This window comes from Girardinichthys multiradiatus, chromosome 22 (genome assembly GCF_021462225.1).
Source record: "Girardinichthys multiradiatus isolate DD_20200921_A chromosome 22, DD_fGirMul_XY1, whole genome shotgun sequence".
In the NCBI taxonomy this organism is placed as follows: Eukaryota; Metazoa; Chordata; class Actinopteri; order Cyprinodontiformes; family Goodeidae; genus Girardinichthys; species Girardinichthys multiradiatus.
The window spans coordinates 13,242,520-13,265,281 of record NC_061814.1 but is presented as its reverse complement, the minus strand read 5'-3'; the positions used below and the strand labels follow the sequence as shown (position 1 = coordinate 13,265,281).

At 39.3% G+C, this 22,762-nt stretch overlaps 1 protein-coding gene across 2 annotated transcripts; it reads right to left on the bottom strand.

Annotated features, from left to right (window-relative positions):
• Positions 1-111: 111 nt before the first annotated feature.
• Positions 112-21,788, bottom strand: ddx43 (DEAD (Asp-Glu-Ala-Asp) box polypeptide 43). 2 transcript variants are annotated; one of them, XM_047350984.1, is made up of 17 exons: positions 21,398-21,788; positions 21,129-21,184; positions 18,305-18,422; positions 12,274-12,465; positions 12,027-12,108; positions 10,792-10,951; positions 9,314-9,432; positions 9,125-9,235; positions 8,905-9,046; positions 8,612-8,712; positions 7,927-8,014; positions 7,658-7,785; positions 7,430-7,539; positions 2,872-3,010; positions 2,696-2,783; positions 2,282-2,436; positions 112-384 (listed from the first exon to the last, which is right to left on the bottom strand). In XM_047350984.1, exons 1-16 carry the CDS (start codon positions 21,711-21,713, stop codon positions 2,293-2,295), a joined length of 2,094 nt encoding a protein of 697 aa, XP_047206940.1. In that variant the 5' UTR covers positions 21,714-21,788; the 3' UTR covers positions 112-384; positions 2,282-2,292. The 2 variants fall into 2 exon arrangements, with proteins under 2 accessions (XP_047206940.1, XP_047206941.1); XM_047350985.1 differs by having other exon boundaries at positions 12,274-12,459; positions 21,398-21,787.
• Between the last annotated feature and the right edge of the window lie 974 nt (positions 21,789-22,762).

The following is a 22,762-nucleotide window of genomic DNA, read 5'->3' as shown; positions in this document are numbered from 1 at the left end:
CTGGGTAATTTCTTCTGGAAGTAAAGAAAGCTGAAAGCAGATTTTATTCTTGGCTAATGCAGCTAATATTTAAGCCAGCAACTTAATAAAGAATGCACACCGGACAGGATGTCTCTTCAAAAAGAATTTATTTAACATTTTTTCAAGAACACACTTGCAATGCAAAATATTCAGTCTATATGAACATAGTTGAGACACACAGAAAGCAAATACTGGACTTGAAACATTGCATTTTTTTAACCTTTAAACGTCTTTAAAAACAACAATGTCCACCTGGTAAACAAAAGATGGCTATATGTGCACAGAAAAACTAACATTTAAACAAAAAAATAAAATAATCTACATTTTTAAGAATTCACAGCCAGTTTTAGATTGTATTCCAACCTATGGGATAAAAAAAAAAAACAAGAAAATGTAACATTTCCAACGAACCACCCAAATAAATCTTAAATATTTTCCTTTATTACTAACAGTCTGTGTTTTTCTCCTTAACATGTGAACCTACAGGTTGCTAAGACTACTGACAACAGAGCATCAAGTGTTGTTAGAGGGGATGAGATGATATGTGCAGATCTGTGTGTGTGTGTGTGAAGGTCAACTTTAAATTGCAATTGCTGCCCAGAAATAGTTTTATTCTGGAGCAGCTCCACTCTTTCTGAAGATGATTTTCGTTTATACAGGTCCTTCTCAAAATATTAGCATATTGTGATATGGTTCATTATTTTCCATAATGTCATGATGAAAATTTAACATTCATATATTTTAGATTCATTGCACACTAACTGAAATATTTCAGGTCTTTTATTGTCTTAATACGGATGATTTTGGCATACAGCTCATGAAAACCCAAAATTCCTATCTCACAAAATTAGCATATTATTAAAAGGGTCTCTAAACGAGCTATGAACCTAATCATCTGAATCAACAAGTTAACTCTAAACACCTGCAAAAGATTCCTGAGGCCTTTAAAACTCCCAGCCTGGTTCATCACTCAAAACCCCAATCATGTGTAAGACTGCCGACCTGACTGCTGTCCAGAAGGCCACTATTGACACCCTCAAGCAAGAGGGTAAGACACAGAAAGAAATGTCTGAACGAATAGGCTGTTCCCAGAGTGCTGTATCAAGGCACCTCAGTGGGAAGTCTGTGGGAAGGAAAAAGTGTGGCAGAAAACGCTGCACAACGAGAAGTGGTGACCAGACCCTGAGGAAGATTGTGGAGAAGGGCCGATTCCAGACCTTGGGGGACCTGCGGAAGCAGTGGACTGAGTCTGGAGTCGAAACATCCAGAGCCACCGTACACAGGTGTGTGCAGGAAATGGGCTACAGATGCCGCATTCCCCAGACCTGGGCTACAGAGAAGCAGCACTGGACTGTTGCTCAGTGGTCCAAAGTACTTTTTTCGGATGAAAGCAAATTCTGCATGTCATTCAGAAATCAAGGTGCCAGAGTCTGGAGGAAGACTGGGGAGAAGGAAATGCCAAAATGCCAGAAGTCCAGTGTCAAGTACCCACAGTCAGTGATGGTCTGGGGTGCCGTGTCAGCTGCTGGTGTTGGTCCACTGTGTTTTATCAAGGGCAGGGTCAATGCAGCTAGCTATCAGGAGATTTTGGAGCACTTCATGCTTCCATCTGATGAAAAGCTTTATGGAGATGAAGATTTCATTTTTCAGCACGACCTGGCACCTGCTCACAGTGCCAAAACCACTGGTACATGGTTTACTGACCATGGTATCACTGTGCTCAATTGGCCTGCCAACTCTCCTGACCTGAACCCCATAGAGAATCTGTGGGATATTGTGAAGAGAACGTTGAGAGACTCAAGACCCAACACTCTGGATGAGCTAAAGGCCGCTATCGAAGCATCCTGGGCCTCCATAAGACCTCAGCAGTGCCACAGGCTGATTGCCTCCATGCCACGCCACATTGAAGCAGTCATTTCTGCAAAAGGATTCCTGACCAAGTATTGAGTGCATAACTGTACATGATTATTTGAAGGTTGACGTTTTTTGTATTAAAAACACTTTTCTTTTATTGGTCGGATGAAATATGCTAATTTTGTGAGATAGGAATTTTGGGTTTTCATGAGTTGTATGCCAAAATCATCCGTATTAAGACAATAAAAGACCTGAAATATTTCAGTTAGTGTGCAATGAATCTAAAATATATGAATGTTAAATTTTCATCATGACATTATGGAAAATAATGAACTTTATCACAATATGTTAATATTTTGAGAAGGACCTGTAAACGTGTGCTTGATTGTAGTGTGTGCAAACTTACATCCACAGACATTAGAATCGCCGCTTTTCGCCTCTGTCGCCTCTCCCTCCACCACCTCTTCCACCCCATCCATGTCCTCTTGGACAATACATCTCTCTCTCCCTTTTTTGCTTCTCGTATCTCTCTGCCATGAGCACCAAATCTTCTGGGACGTCCTGAAACAACATTCCCTTGTGATATGGGTGGCTACACGGCATTTATAAATTTGGATACCACACCAAATGTCAGCATTGCTAATCCTTATATAATGTTGCAAATATAATGACATGACATCGAAGTTACAAGAGGGTAATCATGCAGCCATGTCCTTTAATGACCTTCCATTGTCTGCTAAAATAACACATTTTATTGGCCAGATTTCTGTGCAACTGGAAATGTATCAGGGTGTGTGAGAAAGGATTAGCATGTCCCTACTTGTCCTGCTCTCTCCAGGATAGAAATCAGCTCCGGGGCCATCCTCCAGTCATCTCTTGTTAACAGGGTAACGGCAGCACCCAATCGTCTGGAATAAAAATGCATCGGCATCACTAACTAACCCAGGGCAAGCCAACAATAACATATGTAAAAGGACTAAACCATAGATCTCTTACCCTGCTCGGCCTGTGCGGCCCACACGGTGGACATACTCTTCTATGTTTCGTGGGAAGTCGAAGTTAAAAACGTGAGTTATATCATGGACGTCCAGCCCTCTGGAGGCCAGGTCTGTGGCGACCAGGATGCGAACGCGACCTAGAAAAGTGAACACAAACACTAAGACAACTTGTACTTTTGATCTGGCACCTGGGAGGCAACCCCTGTCCAAAACACAGGTGGCCAACTGAGTCAACATAGGATCCAAGCTGCCTGGAGCCCAGGCCCAAATGCTGCCCATACCTGCCAGGAACCACAACCACACTTCAATGTATTTTATTGGTATTTTATGTGGTAGACCAACAGGGCGCATAATTGGAAAGTGGAAGGAAAAATGTTTTGTTTGATGATTTGAATGTTGTGGCATATAGTTTTAGAATGCCCCATTACTCTGACATCCCTGAATAAAATCCAATGCAACCAACTGCTTTTAAAACTGGTAAAACAACAAACAACAAAAAGCCTTGTGTCAGGCAGCCTAAATTAGAAATATGAAAGTAAAAAGAATATATGAAAGTCTATTCTCAGAATCACAACAATTCAACTGGAAATTGACCGCTTACCTTGCATGTAGTCACTAAATTATTCAGTAAATATAATAAACAAGACAAATGTAAAATCTAACCACAAATGGATTCTGAAAGGGTTGAAGAAAGCTGTTCGGTGTTGTTTTTTAGTCAATAGGAGACTGTTGGATCTTTGCTTGTTCCTGTCATTGTAATTCAGAACCAAACTGTTAAGTTTGAAAAATGATCTCCCAGAAAGATTAAAGATGCAGTAAAAACCAAAAACAACCGAAAGATGAAACATTGGGATCAAACTCATTGCTAACTCATAAGGACACATCTTAACCACAAAACAATTAGGAAAAATACATTCAACTATTTTTCCAAAACCATTTGTTTTGCTTTTACAAGGATAGGAACGTCATCATTTAGAACAGTGTATTCCTGATTGGAGGTCCAAGACCTGCACTTATATATTCTTACAGGAAATACTATTACTTTAAAGACATAAAAACATTTAAAATTGCATTAAATATCTTAGAAATTTATAGTTATAGAGCGACTAACACTGCAAATTACACTGAACACACCTTCCCCATTGTGAAAACACAGTAGTGGCACAGGGTTGCTACACATTTTTCCATTTCTAAATGCAATTGTTTTTTAGCCTCAAATTTCTAGATGCTTTACTATGTTTTATAATATTTTTGAGCACAAAATGTTCATGTAATGAAGAGGTCTTCATTACGTGGACTATCCCTATTTAAGTAATTCATAGCACTTTAAGAGCACCTTTGCACTTTATTAAAAGCACTTTATCTAGCACTTTAACAAACTTTATTTAGCATTGCACGTTAGGCATGGATTTGCACATAATCATTTGCACACAAGTTTAACTTTTTATTGAATATTTTAGTGATTAGCATGTAGCCTTTTGTTCCAGGCTCTGCACAGCTGTACCAATTTAAAGTCATGCCATTTGGGCTTCAGGGTGCACCAGCAACAGTTCAACGTTTAATGGATCATGTACTGAGAGATGTGTCAGCATTTTCTGCAGCATATCTGGATGATGTTATAGTGTATAGCCAGTCCTGGGAGGAGCACGTGATTCACCTGCAGGAGGTGTTACACCGTATCAGAGTGGCTTTGTCATTGGCTTTGGGAAGATAAAACCTCAAGTTGGAAAGATGGAGGCAATTCAGGCCTTCCCAGTTCCAACCACAAAGAAGAAGGTAAGAGGGTTTCTTGGTTTGGTGGGCTGGTACAGAAAATTTGTACCTTCTTTTGCGGACCGATCAGCTGTACTGACTGACCTAACAAAGGGTTCGGCCCCCAACAAAGTACAATGGACAAAAGAATGTGATCGGGCATTCAAAGACCTCAAGGCAGCAGTATGTACTCATCCAGTTCTACACAGCCCAGACTTCAGCAAGCCATTCATCTTGCAAACAGATGCTTCAGGAGTGGGGCTTGGAGCGGTCCTTCAACAAGAGGTGGAAGGTGAAAGGAGGCCTGTGGTGTTTTTGAGTCGGAAGCTGCTCGACAGGGAGAAGAGGTACTCAACGGTGGAGAAAGAGTGCTTGGCCATGAAGTGGGCTATCAAGGCCCTCAGGTATTATCTTCTGGGACGTCACTTCATTCTAGAGACTGACCATTGTGCCCTTCAGTGGTTAAGACGCATGAGGGATGCCAATGCCCGCATTGCTGGATGGTACCTGTCTCTACAGCCATTGATTTTACGGTTCAATATAAACCAGGGAAGTTCAATGTGGTCGCTGACTGCTTATCCAGAATGGAGGACTGAGGTTCTATGCTCTGAAGAGAAGGGGGAGGAAATGTAATGAAGAGGTCTTCATTACTTGGACTATCCCTATTTAAGTAATTCATAGCACTTTAAGAGCACCTTTGCACTTTATTAAAAGCACTTTATCTAGCACTTTAACAAACACTTTATCTAGCACTGCACTTTAGGCATGGATTTGCACATAATCATTTGCACACAAGTTTATCTTTTTATTGAATATTTTAGTGATTAGCATGTAGCCTTTGGTTCCAGGCTCTGCACAGCTGCTCCTCATTAAGAAGTGGCGTGGGTGTCTGTGAAAGGAGAATTGTTAGTCAGAGCAAATAAGGTCTACTGTTGTGAAACTTGAGCAAATGTTTGTGTAAAGTCTGTTTAAAAGTGTCAGTGAAGGAGAAGTGTTGTGCTAAGGAAGTGTTTGGACAAATACTTCCTCGGGGGTCCAGACACCATTTATAGGTTCCAGGAGAGACCATGGAAAATGTGGGGGATTTGTGCACTTATTATTTGTGAGGTTTTATGGTGTTTGGGTGTGTAGGTTTAAAAAAATATAAAATATTTAGAAAAAGTCAGGGGGAATATGTATATATTTGATAAAATGTATGTTTGAGTTGGAAGTTGTGAGATGTTAAATTCCATGTAAAGAATGGTTTAGTCCTTTTATCAGCTGTGCCTATTTAAGGCTGCAATTGTGTCTTGTTAAGGGGCTTGATGCTGTTAGGCTTGATGGTGTGCGCCTGAATAAATCCACTGCTACTTCCCCCTTCCTCTGCCGTCACTCTTATTTCTCACTGGTAATCCAGCCGCAAAGGCCTCTGGTTGACAGTTCACCTTGAACTGCTTCAGTTCTACACACTATGAAAACACACAATGCTACTCTTTACCTGAATAAAATATCCGTCTACTCTACCCACCTCGACTTACTTCACTGAATGACGAACAAACACGTTTCAACAAAAAATGCACATCTGTCTGCATCTGGTGAGACTTCTGGTTTGAAAACAAGCTTCATTGTTCTAATATTTTCTGTCTGCTGAGCCCGTTGTACCATTTGGAGGTCAAATAAACTTTCATTAAACATTAGATATTGTCACTGGCATTAGTCTGTAGTAATCTATCATGTATACATTACCTACTGTAAGCATACGTTTCAAAGATTTTATGTTGTGGCAAAACTGAGAAAAGTGTTTCTTCTACCTGAATGTGTTATTTTATAATGATCTGATTTATTTTTAGTAATCCCTTGTATTTTAAGTATTAAAACCTGGATATATATTTATTTTGTCTGTATATTTACATAATTTTCACATATTAAAATCAGATTAAGCAGTACTACAAGTACTTGGCTTATTTACCAAACATTTGTTTTTACTCTTGAGTACAATGTTTAGCTTCTCTACCCAGCTCTGGAAGTGACAGTGGGAGTATCCTACACTAAATGCAGATTTTTAAAAGACAGTTTATGAACTTTGTTGCCTTTAGTTTGTTTGTACATTTTGTTTTGTTTTAGTGCGTTTTTTGACCTTTTAATCAAACCCAGTATCAAGACCACTGGTCTAAATTCCTAAAAAAAAAAAAAGTCCAAAAAGTAGTGAAACAGCATTTAAATATAAGCTGATTAAAAGAAAAAATATTAATTTATTAATAACTTTTTTATTTGTGTCCTTTAAAAACCTGAAGATGAGAAAAAAAGTCTGGAAAATTGAATATTTGTCTAATAGCCAGATTTGTTCCATTCCTATCCAGACCTGGGTACTGGTAAAAGAAAATTCCAGACTCTAAGACTGCAGGAACCCAGTTTAGTAGCATCTTCTGTGCGGTGGTTCAACTTAAATAGGATCGAGGGAGCTGGTCAGAAATGACGACATGATGGATGGAGCTTAATGCAGTAAAGACTTGATCCTGGGGCAGAGATTCACCCTTCAACAGCGCTAAACGGAGCCAGAGCTACAAGGAAATGTTTAGATATTTTCAATGTGCAAATAAATTGAAACCCGTTCTGTTTCACAATTACCAGCTTGTGTTCCTTTATCACATGCAATCCCAAGAAAATACACTGAAGTTTGAGGTTGTATTGTAAGAAAATCTTGGAAACTTAGAGGTATGAATACTTCTGCATAGTACTGCATGTACTTTCATCTTTTTCTTCCCAATCCAGATGTATGAAAAGCTTTAAAAAAAAAAAAAAAAATCAGGTTTTATGCAACATACCCTCCTTAAAGTCCCTGAGAGCCTCTTCGCGGGCACTCTGTTCGCGGTCTCCATGGAGGCACTGTACAGCAATACCTTGCAGACACATGTCACTCGATAGGTCATCGGCACTGATTTTTCAGAAACAAAAACACATAAGACCCACATTTTGTGCAGGTAGTGGCTATGTATGTTTTTCACAGTAGCTTTGGGTCAGATTTTAAAAGCAGTGGTCATTTCCTCACTCACATAATCTTCTTGCCCACAAAGACTAGGACCTTATCCTGGGATTGCATATTCCTGATAAAGTCAAAAACATACATCTTTTTCTCCTCCTCCTGAACAATCAGTAGGGTCTGCTCCACAGTGTTGACAGCCTGATGCACAAATGGAGAAACACAAAGCATGAAAACTGACTCAACAGTTATATTTAGCATATATTCAAAATTCTGCCTTGGAACAGAAAAAATAATGACAAAAAAAGTGAAGTACAGCAGAACGCTTTCACTTCCTCTTACAGCCAAGTCCAGAGTGCCCACGTAAACCATCATGGGATTCTTTAGGTAGGATTTACCCAATCTTCTTACACCTGTGGGCCAGGTGGCACTGAAATATGGAGCCAACAATAGAATTTCAGTTTCATACATTAAACAGATTCATGGAAAAAAAAAAAATCTGAAACAGAAGGAACAATAAATTCATTTGGTTAAGAATAAGGAGAGATTGAATGTATAGTTACAATGAGAAGATTCTTCTTTACATTATTTTTATCTATAGGAAAAACAGAACCAAGGGCATCGGTAACCTAGATTTCTAATAAACACATTCTTAGAAATGTAATGCTTCTATAAATGAGTTAAAACCGCTGCATTCGTTTTGATATTTGTGATCGTAAGGATACCCGTGGTTTTAAACTTTATTACAACATTAAGAAAGGAGTTAAAGTGAGTTATTGATTCTTTCAAGTCATTAATGAATAATGCTAAAACAATGTTGAATTTAAAAGCCTTAAAGACTAAAACAGTGAGTGATGTCTAAAGTGTTTGCAGATTTCTAAAATTGAACCCCTTTGTCAGCCGTGATAAAACATTTTCTGTCCACAAACACTCCTGGAAAGTTTTTATGCTCCAACTCAGGAACTACATTTGTTTCTAGGGTTGGGTATCTACCAATGTCCCTGCGATGATAAAAACCTGGCTGTACCTGGTCAGGACAGTCTGTCGGTCTGGGCGGATGTCCAGCAGAATCTTCAGAATCTGGGGTTCGAAACCCATGTCAAGCATACGGTCAGCCTCGTCCAGCACCTTTCCCCGACAATTAAACCACTTTAGTATGAAACTTTTCCAAAGAACAAACAGCAAGACATATAAAAGTAGATGAAAGTTAAGATTATAGTGTTTTCAGTGCAAGAGGAATTTTTTTAATTACATAATCATCAAAAAAAAAAAAAAAAAGTGTCTACTGAAAACAAATGTACAAATAAACCAAAATGTGACCAAGTAGGTGACGGAGTGAAGATTAATGAGCTCGTTCATCTGTAAATCATTGAGTCGGCCTGGTGTGGCGATCACGATGTCCACGCCACTCTTCACCAGGTTGATCTGGCCTCTCCTATCCCCCCCTCCATAGATACAGATGCTAAGAGACGAGGCAGAGGGGGACATCATGATTCTCTCAAATTACAAGTGATTCTGATCTCATCCTTTTCTTTTATACCTTTTGTATCCTTTATAACGGTACTTGTTGCACTCTGTTTCAATCTGCAGAGCTAGTTCTCTGGTAGGGGTCAGCACCAACATGCCTGGACCACCCCTCTCAGCTCTGGGTCTATCATTAAAAAGAAAATAGAAGCATTCTGGTAGATGGACAAATTATCCAGATGATTTTTTTTTTTTTTTTACTCACACAGGCTGTCCATCCATATGAATGAACCCTGGCAGCAGGTAGGCCAGAGTTTTCCCTGTTCCTGTCTGAGCAATGGCTATCAGGTCCTCCCCACTGAGCAACACTGGCCATGCCTGAGACTGGTGAGGAAAAAAAAAAATCATTACACTTATACAAGCTGCACGTTCAAATAATAAAACGACATCAGTTTAGCTTAAAAAAAAAAGGTAAAAAGTATGGTTTGGTCATGTTAGGATGAACGTTTACGTCACCATCTGTATTTTATTCGCAGAGCATTAGCATAAAATATCTGAAGTTTACTGCATCACTCAACAGGTACTGGGTGTGGTCTAGACAAACAGAAGACAGTGAAAAAGAATGCGGCTCGGCAGCAGCTTCAACCTGTAAAACCCATATTACTCAGGAGGCTGCACAGCTATTTCAACAATGTTTTGCAAAATATCCCATTAAATCTCACCAAGCCTTATAGTGAAATGAAAGCGAACCGTAAGGAGGGTGATGATGCACTTTCATTTCCCCCCTGCAGCATATCAGCTTAAAAATTAGCTACGAGGTGATGCTACTGAGCAACATTTTATGATTAGCCTAAAAGGTAGCAGCCTACGTTTATTGCTAATAAATCATATCTTATAAACTCAAAGAGACCATCAAACAATGTGAACAAAGAGGAACATAAACACTTGATGCTTACTGTGCCTGAAAAGAGCAACTTCAGCACATCAGACCAGAGGAAGGAAAATTCAGAAACTGGAATGTGCAATGCTTCAGACAGAAAATAGAAAGGCTGTTGTGCTGATTCATAATTTCCACTTTACAAGAGCAGATAAATAACCAGCTGTCTCTCAACTCTCATTCTATTACAGACACTTTATTTCTTCTGAGGAGGAGGGACTACAGATATGGATTTTATGAACGGGGCTAAAATAGTTAAGGGTTCCCATCAGTGATGCCACTATGGGTATTTCCCTAACCAAATAGCTTCTGGGAATTTACCTACAGCCACTCTTGTAGTGACAGTTGATGGATTAACGAGCAGTCGTTGTAGATTGTGTCTGAGCTTAGCCTAATGCTCCTAAACACATTACTTGTGCAATGTCCCCATGCATTCCTGAAACACTCAAACGTAAAAAACCTTTACCTGCTGAGAACAAGCAAGGCAAAAGTGAAACAAGTTACAGAGTGATCGGTGTCAAGAGTTACTCCTAGTTTTGTCGTACACATTCGTCAGTCTAATTTATCCTCTTTAAGATGATCAGGAAAAACCGTGTCTAAACTTTTGTTTTGGAACTGCGCTCGGTAAAAATTCCTTCTGCTGTTGGATCTTCTGGGTGGGCCGCTGTAAAGTTTGTTTCAATCTGCTGATGAAAGAATGGGTCAAACATGACTAGTGATTAAGAACGTCATTTAAAGTTTGAAATAGGATTTGTGGTCAGAATAAAAAACACTAAAATAAAACTTTCTAGATGCTTGGGTAATACCTGTATAGGAGTTGGTTTGATAAAACCAACACGCTCAATGTTTTCCATAATCTCTGGATAGAGTTCGAACGCCTCCAGAAATGTACGACAGGGATTAGGTATGGGCCTCTTCTCTCCCTCTTCTTTTATGTCATCTACAAATATATTGTTATTTTCCTTCCTGTAAAAAAATGAAAAATATTTCAAATCCCAAATTGATCATCAGAATTGGATTGTTTGAACATTACATGTTTTAGGGGGTAGAAGGGAAATTGTTTTCTGTGATAAATACATATATTAATCCAGTTTTATAGGATTTGCTTTAAGAACTCACCACTGACAAAAGAAATAGCTTTAGTAATACCAGGAGCGAGTCTGAAAGTATTGCTGTTTTCTATCACAACAACTAATAATACATACAGAGCCCCTTATTAGGAACTTTTGTGTACTTTTTGAACATGTACTTTCCCCCAGATATGTTTGAGAACAGCCTACTCCTTCCCAAAGACAAACATCAAAACACCCAGGCTGGTAGACATATGCAGAATCACAGCCCCATTGGCCCACATACCACCTTTGAGCTGTTATGGCATTTTTGAACGTGCCGTTTCCACTACAGTCATGTTTTATGATGTGTGGTTCCGGTTTGGACCATAGGAAGGAAACAATTACATATGATCGAGTGCCTTGTATGGGTGTTAGTTCTGCAGAAAACAAGTATTTTTCTTGCTGTTCTTTAATGATCTCTCAAACCCCGGGTCGGTCGTGGCAGATGTCTGCTCACGCCTAGCCTGGTTCTGCTGGAGGTTTCTTTCTGTAGGAGGAGAGTTTTCCTTGTTGCTACATGCTCACTCAGGAGGAGTGAACGATCCAAGTCACTGACTCGATGCAATCTGCTGGGTTTCCTTAGATAGAAAACCTTTTAAACCAATTTGAATAATAAACTGGATTTGAGTCCACTGTTTGATAACTAGGATCAATCTGAATGTGTATACTTGACTTGGAATCTGTATGATTAGACTGAATAAACTTTGTAAAGCGCTCTGAGACGAAATGTTGTAAATCGGAATTGAATCTTAAAGACTTATATTCCTTAAATTCTTAGCTTATTAAAATTTTTTAATTAGATCGCTAAATAAACTTTTTATACCAACAGTCAAGCCTGTAAAAAAACCAAAACAAAAAGCATCTAGAATAAAACAGTGGAAGCATTTTTAATTCCGTATCAGAAAAAAGGAACAGCATGTAAAAATCACCTCCACTCACGGACCTCCTCTGGTGTGAGCATGGACACACACGCTGCTTCAGTGTAAAAGTTCTTCTTGAGTGGTGGGAGGTCTGAGAAAAGTTTTACAAATATCAAAAATAGCAACATTAAAGTCATGGATGACACTGATACAAAACAAGAATCTACAAACATGTCACCTAAACTTTTAATTTGAACTCCACAAGTATATATTTTTTAATCACTTTAGCAAACTCAATGTGAATCCGCTCCCCCACCTTTCCATTTCAGCTCCTCGTACTTTTTTCTGTTTTCTCGGATGTCGTTCCAGTCTATGGTTGGAGTGGCCGCAGCGTCATCTGGAGCCTGAGGCACCTCTGTTGACCGTACAGAGCTATTCCTATTCATGGCTCCTTTATCTGCTGGTCCCCTGAGACTTTCCCCATCACTGGACTGCCCTCTACCTGGACCTCAGACACAGATACATGTACAGCTTGAAGAAAACATCACAGATAAGATCACAGATAACCTGACTAAAAGCAAAATGGAATTTTGAAATGATTTCATTTATTAAAAAGAGAAAAAAAAAAACGGACTTAGAAAAACTAATTACTCCCTAAACCAGCCACACAGATGTCAAGAAATTTTGTCCAACTCTACTATGCAGAACTGTTTTTATTCAGCCACCCTGGAGGGTTTCAAATGTGAAGGGCCGTTTAAGGTCAAGCTATAGTATCTCAATTGGATTTAAGTCCAGACTTTGACTAGGCCACTTCAAAAAAAAAAAATTATTATTTATTTAGGCCAGTCAGAGATTGGACTTGTGTGCTTTGCATCATTGCTGCATCCTGCATAACCCAAATGTTATTTGGATTGGTTGGGGGGGTATCCGTCTGGGGGAACACATGTAGTTGGTCATAGTGGGGCTCGGCTAGTGGCTTAGTCTGGGGGATAGACGGCGTTGGGTGCTGGGGGCGGGGCTGGGTGTGTCATCTGTAGAAGGAGAACATGAAGTTGTTGTATTGGGGACATCCTGACCATAAAGAATCACAATAGTCCAGCCTTAAAGTAACACATACATGGACTAGTTTTTCAGCATCACTTCTGGACAGGATTTTTCTGACCTTGGAAATATTTCAGAGTTAAAAAAAGGAAATCCTAGAAACCTGTTTTGCATAACAGTGGAAATTTATCCCATGCTGCCTAATAATTTTACCCCTTAGAACCATATATAAAGTACAGAGAATTGGCCTTAGCACTGGACCTTCGGTACTCCACATGTAACCCGGTAGTTTAAAGAAGATTTATAATTTACGTGAACAAACTGGAATCTGTCAGACAAATAAGATTTAAACCCGCCTCATGCTTTTTTCCTGGTCCCTGCAGAACATTCCAGCCTTTGTGGGGGCGTGTTGTTGTTGACCGTGTCTGGTAAGGTGCTGGGATATGGCCGGGCAGGTGCGGGTTCATCGTCTGCCGCCATAGGGATATCGTTGCTGACTTTCGCTGGTGCCGAAAGTCAGCAACGATATGCCATTTTGTATTTCGTTTTACATTTTTAGTTGAGTGCTGCACGGTTGCGCAGTTGTGCTCCATGCTCTCTGCATGTTTCTCCCCGTGCATGCGTGGGTTCTCTCCGGGTATTCCGGCTTCCTCCCACTGTCCAAAAATTCTGTCAGTACTACCCAATACCGATTCACGTAAAATCAAACAGTACCATGTTTCGGTACATAAATGCACCATTGTGACACTGTAGCACCTGGTTAAGCACAATATTTTTCTCAAGGCTGAAGAGCAATTTTCATCAGCCTCAAATCTGTGGGTACAACTCCTGCATTCGGCACCGACAGCGGTTCGTTATCTGCAGCTAGCAACATCGCTGGGTTTTAATTTGTGCATTAAGACAAAAAGTCAGTTAAGGGTTTTCATGTTGAAGACATGTTTGAAACAACTGAGATGTTACAATACAAGCAGCTGGATGTTGTTTTGATATATTCATTATAGTTTATATATTGAGAAATAAATGTTAAATAAATCTTTTTTGGAGATTTTATTATTAAAACGAATTAACATGTATTACCACATAAACACACACAAAAGTACCAAAAACTGGTACCGTCGAGTACCGGTATCGATTCCCAGGTACCGGTATAAATGTGAAAGGTACCCATCCCTAACTTTTTTTTTTTTTTTTTTAAGATATTCTTTACTATTGGGAGCAAAGTGTACCAGAGTCAAATTCCTTGTTTGTCTGTACAAACTTGGCGATAAAGCCAATTCTGATTGTCATGGGAAAAAAAAAAATCATATTTACCATAGTAGATCGATGATCATCACTCAATCAGCTTTACTAATTTTGGGGAGACGATGTACAGGTCAGATGTGTTGCTGAGCCCCCCACCCAAATAAAAAGGCAACCGCAGGGCATGCCGTTTCCCCCTGCTCACTGGAGACGTGCGCGACTAGCAAGACACAATTACACGCTCAAGTAAGTCTGCTTCATAGCTACGCCAGAGGACGCAGACGGTCCAGCAGCTGGTCTTTTCACCAAGTGATGTCTGCTGCTCACGAGCCGGTATTATAAAAAGGAGCAAACCCAGTCTGAGCGGCAGCGAGACTTTCTGAGACTTCATTAAAGAAAAAAACTTGAACTTTTCCCAACCTTGAAAACACCTGGTTAAAATGCAAACATTTTCAAGGATTTCAAGCATCCGTACGAACAATGAAGAAAACATAAAAACAAATTGATTGCAAGAAACAAGAAATGCAGAACTGTCCAAATATCTGCTCAAGAAGCAGAACATTTAACTGAAAATGTTGAATAAGCTAAATTGAAATAGGAAAACTATAGTAAGTACAGTATAAAAAGAACAGCAGATACTTTATACACAAATGCAGCTTTCTGATCAACTGAAGTAGGTATATGTCATCTGAAAACTGATGAAGATGCAGTATATGAAAAAACAGTTGATCAAACGTAATTAATCAGAAAAACAAAATCTGAAAAATACAATAAGATATACGAGCTAATGTGCTGACGAGGCAAAACTTTCAGCTTAAAAGTGGAGAAGAAGAATAAATGTCAATGATCTGCAAAGTAACTTTAGGCTGAAACCTGCTCCAAAAGCTTTAAGCAGAGCTATTAAATCAAATGGAACATCTACTGAAACTTGTTTTAATACCTCAAGATAGCTGAAGAAATGAAACATTTGAAAAATGTTTAGTAAAGCAAAAGTTTTCATTACAAATATAAATGATATGCTGAAGTAGCTAAACTGTCAGCTGAAAACTGTAAAAAAACTGCCAACTAAACTGCAAGTGTCAGTGTGGAAATTAGCTGAAAGATTCTAGGAGGAAATATTATATAAGAAAATATTCTGATGAATACATCAAATGAATATGCAAGCAGAAAAATAAAAAAATTAAAATACGGCATCGTGCTGCTTTTCAAGATGTTTTAGCCTACTTCAGGCAGTCAGTCTGCTTTTATTTTCATAATTTAATTCTAAAGATCTGGCAGTAATCAGGTTTCATGATTTGAAACAAAGTGTGACAAAAAAGCAAAAACTGAAGAAACCTGTAGAAATACTTCTTCACAGCACTTTATACAAATATATTTGGGACAAAAGTGCATATTTGAAATAAACAGGACCTCAACACCTTGCTTCAACCAAGACACCACAATACGAGGTCTCCTTACAAATGCATCCCAGAAGCTTCGAAAACTCACGTAGTGGTTCAGATCAGAACCAGAACACATTCTACCTGAAGGGTTATTAAGGTCGTTTTAGGACTGTTAGTTTAAAAAGTGAACAACTTACAATACAAGCTAAAAAATGTAACTGTCATTTATTTTACAAATATGAAGTCATGACTGAATACCGTATTTTCCGCACTATAAGGCGCACTTAAAAACCATTAATTTTCTCAAAAAATGACAGTGCGCCTTGTAATCCGGAGCGCCTTATATATGGATCAATTGGTTAATTGGTTGATCCATACTGGTTGTACACGGCGCTCTGTCAAAATGTTTCAGTACGACTGGTAAACTACAAAGCCGCACCGCTTGCAGCAATACGGCTACCGTAGTCAGGGGTGTCGCCGAACTAATAGCTGTAAACACCTGTACTGTGCTTACTCCTAGTCCAACACCACTTGTGTGTGTATAACGTTTGAATGTACTGTTGCAGGAATTGCCTGAACTATATGTGATTAGAAGCTCAGTGTGTGGGGTGTATGTTTCGTGTGTGTATGGAAGATGTTGACATTACTCCTCCGGACAGAGGTGGCGCTGTGTGCTGCCGTAGCTGAGAATCAAGAGTGAAGGAGTGACGTCGGTATTATTGTGTGTGTGGGGTGGGTAGAGACGGCGACCGGAGCAGCGGTGTATGAGTCTGTAAGCCCTGTGTTTTTACGTGCTGCAAAGTCATTAAAAAGAACCCCGAATCTCGTCAACAACTCAGTGTTTTGATGCTGTTTCTTCATGCTCAACTCAGCAACGTATGAGTGAGGGAGTTAACCCCGAGGAAACTAGTAACTTCGGCCCTGGAGAAAGCGTCTCCCCTGTGTCATCAGACTACGGTCAGGGGACAGAAACAGGAAAGGTTAACAGTACTAACGTTTGATTTAGTGCATCAAACTGTTTCTTTTACGTGTTTACTAAATCAGGGAAAAGTTCCCTTTCACGTTTTAACTAACGTTTGATTTCAACTTCATAGACTCCAATGCATTCCTAACGTGCGGTTGGCTCTATTCAATAGATTTCTATGTAGAGGAGACCTTACCATGAGAGTGAATGGAGTTATCAGAACGCTGGTTTGTAGTGTATTAATAAAGTTTGACTGACTGACTTATCTGACTGTTTTGTTGACATTCTCTTTAGCACAGCTCCATCTAGTGGATGCATAACGCAACCCCGGTCAAACGTTTGACTGCAGTAGCTTCTATTCTATGCGCCTTATAATCCGGTGCGCCTTATAGTGCGGAAAATACGGTAAGTTAAAACTCTCTGGAGTTCGATCTGATTTGCAGGTTGTAGATGTAAGAAGGATAAAGGAGATTAAACAAAACATACTTTAGCAGAATAAAAGTTTTCTTTTAAAGTATAGGGTGGCAAACCTTCCTAGCAAAACATTAGTTATTAGCTAATTTTCAAACCGATTGGTAAAGACCAAATAATTTAAGTTCCTGCCCCCACAATTATTTGGAACTGGAACTTAAGCAACTTTTGGATCCAAAAGGTGACCAAGTCAATGACCTGACACTTGTGTAGAGATCAGACATCAGAATTATGCCCAGTTACCTCTGAAAAGCCTTTAGCTTGCTTCATAAACCACTTAAAGGCAGGATTAAGGTTCAATTCAGCCATCTTCATCTGTTTTGTCAAAGGACTGATGTAGTGAGGGGAGCAGAAGTTAGCCCTTCCTTTTTTACACCCCTGAATCACCAAGCCAGGCAGTCGCGGACCCACATAAGCGAACCTGTACAGGGGCAAGCCGACCTTACGGGTCAAAGGAGTGATTTAGGGATAAGGTGTGTTTTGTGTGACCAGTCAGCTGCAGGGTTTAAAAGAATAAGGAAGATCCAGAAACCATTTCAGACGAGAGTTATAATTTAATTTTGATAGGTTTGCTCGGTGCCCGAGAGGATCGCTACGCTGAGTTTGTCAGCGGTTACTTTTTTAAACAGAATGTTATGGGGAGACCCTTGATGCAGGTGTTATATGTAGAGCTGATATACATCACCCTGCACTGTCATGCCCTTTCAGGTCTGGGGCCACTTGAGTTAGATAAATACTGAATGAGTCAACGTCATGACAACTAAGACCAGAGCATTTGTTAAGGCCCTTAAGTTCATACAAAAGCAGAGTGTGTATTTCAAACCATAGTACATGTGAACATTTTATCAATACATACACATCATGTAAATGATAAACTCTTCCAACAATTGAGATTCAATCTTTCTTTTAAGGATCATAGATGTTGGCTAATCCTTGTCTTATATAGGAAAGCTGTGAGAACTTGTTTTAATTCCTTTGTTGTCTTCTGACTGGAAACTACAACTAAAACCAGTCCCATGTGACAGAAAATCAATTCATTGTACTGCTGGCCTGCCAGATGTTTCCCCATTACCTTCAACATCAACATCCATTCACGAGGCATTGGTTACAAAGAGCCAAAGCTTTACTTCATGTTTTTAATTACTGTATTTTAGTAGGAAACGTTCATTAAAGTCCCAGCTTAAAGCCTCATCAGTCAGAACTTCACTTAAAGGTAAAATTCAACATTTTGAACAAAGACAAATACGTACCGTAACTAAACAGAGAGGTGCGGCCGGCCACCAGGTCTTCAATCATGTCTTTGGCCTTTTGCTGAGCTGCAGAGGAGCCAAATATGACCACTTCTCCTTCATAATCTCCCCTGGTAATCTTTAAAAACAAAACAAAAACTATTCAGATCCCAGAGAGATCAGATCGTAAAACGTGGTCTCAATTATGTCTCAGTGCTCCATTTGAAGGATTCAGGAACCTGCAGGTTTAGCTGAAGCTGAATGTTTGTATAACTCTGCCTTACAGTTTGTTAATGTTTTCTAACCCATGGATGAACTGGTGTCCATATCAAAGCTTCTAAAAATAATAGTATGACTACAGACTGCAAGCTGTGTTTTGATCCCTAAAACAAGCATTTTTTATTTATTTAACATCAATTGTTAAAAGGAAGAAATAAAAATAAAAAAAGAAAATTATTTTTTGTCCTTAGTTCAGAACTTAAACTTAAGGTGTACTTTAAAAAATGATTCAACCAGAATAACTTTACGCTCTCTGCCATGCCCAATTTTCATGGCATGGTGAGGCCACGCGCTGCAGCGCTGGTGGATTTTATTTGGTGCTAAGGTGAAAGGTGAGACATTCATTAAAAATATGACACTAAACAAGAAAATAAAACATTTTTAAAAATCTATTGTGCCATTTTTTGAAGCTGGTTGCATTCCTTAAACTGGGGACACAGCACCTCTTTCCTAGTCTTGACAGATTTTGAAAAGACTAGATGTTGACACGAACAGACTGCTTTTTGTTTTATGACTGAAATACTGGGGATCACATTTAACAAATGCCTCCTGCTGGATCACAGCTAATGGGTTTTTCACACCAACTGAGTGCACCAGACTCCAGTGGAAACTCTTGCAAGGGTGACAGAAAAAAAAACAAAAAACAGACATACCAGTAGATGGTGGAAATAAAAGATATTGTCGTAGTTTGGACAGGCTGTATTTCTGTGCCACTCCCTCATAAAATAAAAAGTAAATGTTAAGTTTAACCCACAAGTGAATTTGGTTCTGATGTTGTTGGCTGTTTTCTTGCTATACTATGTTGAAAGTAATTTCAATCTAAAATTTTATTATTTCTGTCACAACTATCTAATGTTTGTGCTGCTTAATGCAAATAAACATTAAGAATGTACAGGTTTAGGGAAAAGGTTTGAGCAGTTCTGGATAGAGTATATTTACAGACAAAGAAAGCTTTTAATCTTAAATGCAATTTTGGCTTAATTACTGCTGAGTGGGTTGTTCTTTTAGCAAATGGCACATTTTAGAGTTGGAATACTCCAGTTAATTATTCGATTAGTAAATTAGTTGACGATTACTTCAATAACCAATTGTTAATCGCGATTAATTGTTTCCGGTTTATATGTTTCACATATTCTATGTTGAACATAGAATATGTGGTAGTTCATGTGTTCACATATTTCAATCAAAAATGTCAATTTGTTTAATTAAGTCCTTTTACCTTTATGTGCAATCCGAGAATGATTTGGTTTATTTCAATAAGACCCTTCATTGTTTACTGTGTTTTAGTCTTACATATCCAAGTATCTCTGTTTTTTTTTTATCACTAGGTGACTGTAGTTAGTTAGGTGATGATATTTTGTATTATGCCTAATGCTGATGTGCGTTTATGTTCATAATGTCAGTTATAATGTTGTTCTTTCTTTTTAAATTATACGGCTTGCAGCAGATACTGTATCCCAGCCTCTCTTTTCATTGGCCGTCAGCTATAAGTGTTTGCAGTTGGGTTCTTGATCAGTTCACACTACCTGATCCGCCTCAATTGTTTTCATGTCCTGTGTGAGCTGTGTTATACTTTCCACATAGTACAGCACTTTGGTCTGCTATGGTGTTTTAAAGTGCTCTACAAATACAGTAGGACTGGATTGGAAAAAATTCAAACATGTTTTTTGATTGTGACTGAAATCGGGTCGGTTTCCTTCACACACTTGCAGACTCCATCTTTCAGCTCCTCTCATACTAAAAGATCATCAGGCCGACACGCCCTGCCGACTGACCACAATTGGCGCACTGAAGCAGATTTTCCTCGACTGGAAATCGGGAGTTAAATTGGGCAAAAAACTTCTATAATGTGGCCCCAGCTTTAACAGGCACCTTGTAGATCTGAAGTAAAGACAAGGCTCTACTCTTAAATAAAAAGCAAAGCATTTGCCTATAGAACAAGATCAGAGACAACCTATCAAAGGGAGTGATTCAGCCAATGAAACTATTGATCACACACACAGCCTTTATCATATTCTATTGCTTCATTCATTATCTCACAACACTCATCTCTGCCCCGAAATGACCAATGTTTATAACAGTCGCGTCGCAGTAGTCATCTAGTGATCTTTAACAGGGTCTCTAGGGAATTACCCTGCAAAACGTATAGTTAAAAAATGATTTGCAAACCATGCAATTCGGTCCACTGATTACCACACCTGGGGACCCACTAAATGCTGCACTGGATTTTTGTTGTCTCATTTCAAAGTCAAGTATTAATACAAAAAAAACTGGCATTTTAGGGGTTCACTCTTGGAAACAGCGTACAGACCTACTTGTCCTAGTGTGAGTTGTGAGGTAATGTTACATGTATAAAAAATATATATATATATATATATATATAAAGATAGCTAGATATAAACTTTTGTAAGCTATTCCTTAACAAGGCTTGTGGGCGAAGACGGAAGGTACGGCAGGTTTTGAAGGGGTTAATCAGGACGCTATTGATACCACAGCATGAACAGGGTCCATGCAGTTTGGACCTTGCTGACATCACTAGCTTGCTGGGAACAGAGTTAGCACTTGCCTTGATCCTCCCACCGCTGCTCTCTTCAAGTTCACGGATTTTAGCCCCCCCGCGACCTGTGAACATAGTTAAAAGCTAACCTTAAACAAGGCAGACGTCCAAATACAAACAGTAAAAATATTTTAAACTGTTTTGGCCAATGTCATAGAAATAATCGCTTAAGAAACGGTAAAGGCTGAATTCTGCGACAGCGTTAGCATCACTAGCAAACCAAATTAACCGCGTGCATCTTAAAATGAATTCAAATTATTTTTACTTGAAAAACTTACCGATAATCCTTCCGATGGACAAATTTTCCACTTTGAAAATAAGAGGTCGGGAACCGTCGGACATTTCGTTCCCACACCGACGCTCTCCATGGCTTCTGCCGCGGTCTGGTTGACCTCTTCGGCTCCTGAACTCGGTCCCCTCCCAGCTGCGCTCACCTCTCGATTCTCCAAACCAGGTTCGAGTTTTCATATCGGCATAAACTTTTCCATCTCCCTGGCCATCTTTTGCGACTAATTTATTGTTAGTCGCAGTTTTAGGGACAAGTTTCTCAATAGTAACACCCTCCTGGTCGTAGTCGTCCTCCCAGTCAGACATTTTAAATTTGGGGGCGCTGCCACACAGCAATTAATGCTCGAGTCTCAAATCAAGAAAGCTTGCGTTCACTTCCTATCTGGACAGGAAGTAGTTAAATATGTTTTTGAACGGAATGAACATGAATTGAAAATAAATAATAAAATATTCAACGTTGCTTCAGTAACACAAAAATGTATTAATTTAACTTTATTATTATTATGCACTGAAATCCCCGCTTTAATGTTTTTACATTAAACTTTAAAACGGAACATAAAATGTATTGTTAAAGTTCCTGAGAACGTTCAGAGAATCCCATCGCCCATAGACTGCTGGAGATAGGCACCAGCTCCTCCGCGACCCACAGTGGGATAAGTGGTAGGAAATGACTGACTGCTGTCCAAAGCTACCGCACCCTGTTGGCGGTCAGACGCCTTGGAGATCCACCGGTCCTTGGACCCCGGAAACAGTCACCACTCTATCTAAAGACTCTTAAAGGAACGACTTAAACAGTTTCTAACTTTTAGCTCTTTTAATCTAAATTAAGGCAGAGGAATGATTACAGAGATCAGCGCTGAGGCTCCCGTCTCGGACCGTCGCAGTCTGCTAGAGCATGACGAAGAGCCTCGATAGAAGGTCACATATAGTTTTTATATCTGGCACTCCAATGCAATGGATGTGCACTCCCTCAGTGATTATCAGTAGACTATGTGTCACCATTGTGGTGTCTATCTGGTAGATTGTGTAGTAGCAGGTGTCCATTCTTAATCTAAGTGTGCTGTAGGTTTCTAATCATACCACAGGTCATTTATGACAAACCTTGGGCCATTTATCCTTGTACTGTATGTCTATGAGCATTCTTATCCTATTGTAACAAAAGGGAAACATTAGAACTTATACTTTACTTCACTATAGTATAAATGGGAAAAACAGCTATGAGCATATTAATAAAGGTTATTCCTAACTCTGCCTTTCCCGGGGCTTTACTTTCTCAAGTACACGGTCCTGGTCTGAGATAAGTCTTTCCAGACTTCCACCGGGATTGTTAAAGCAATCAAAGTGCGGCATTGCTG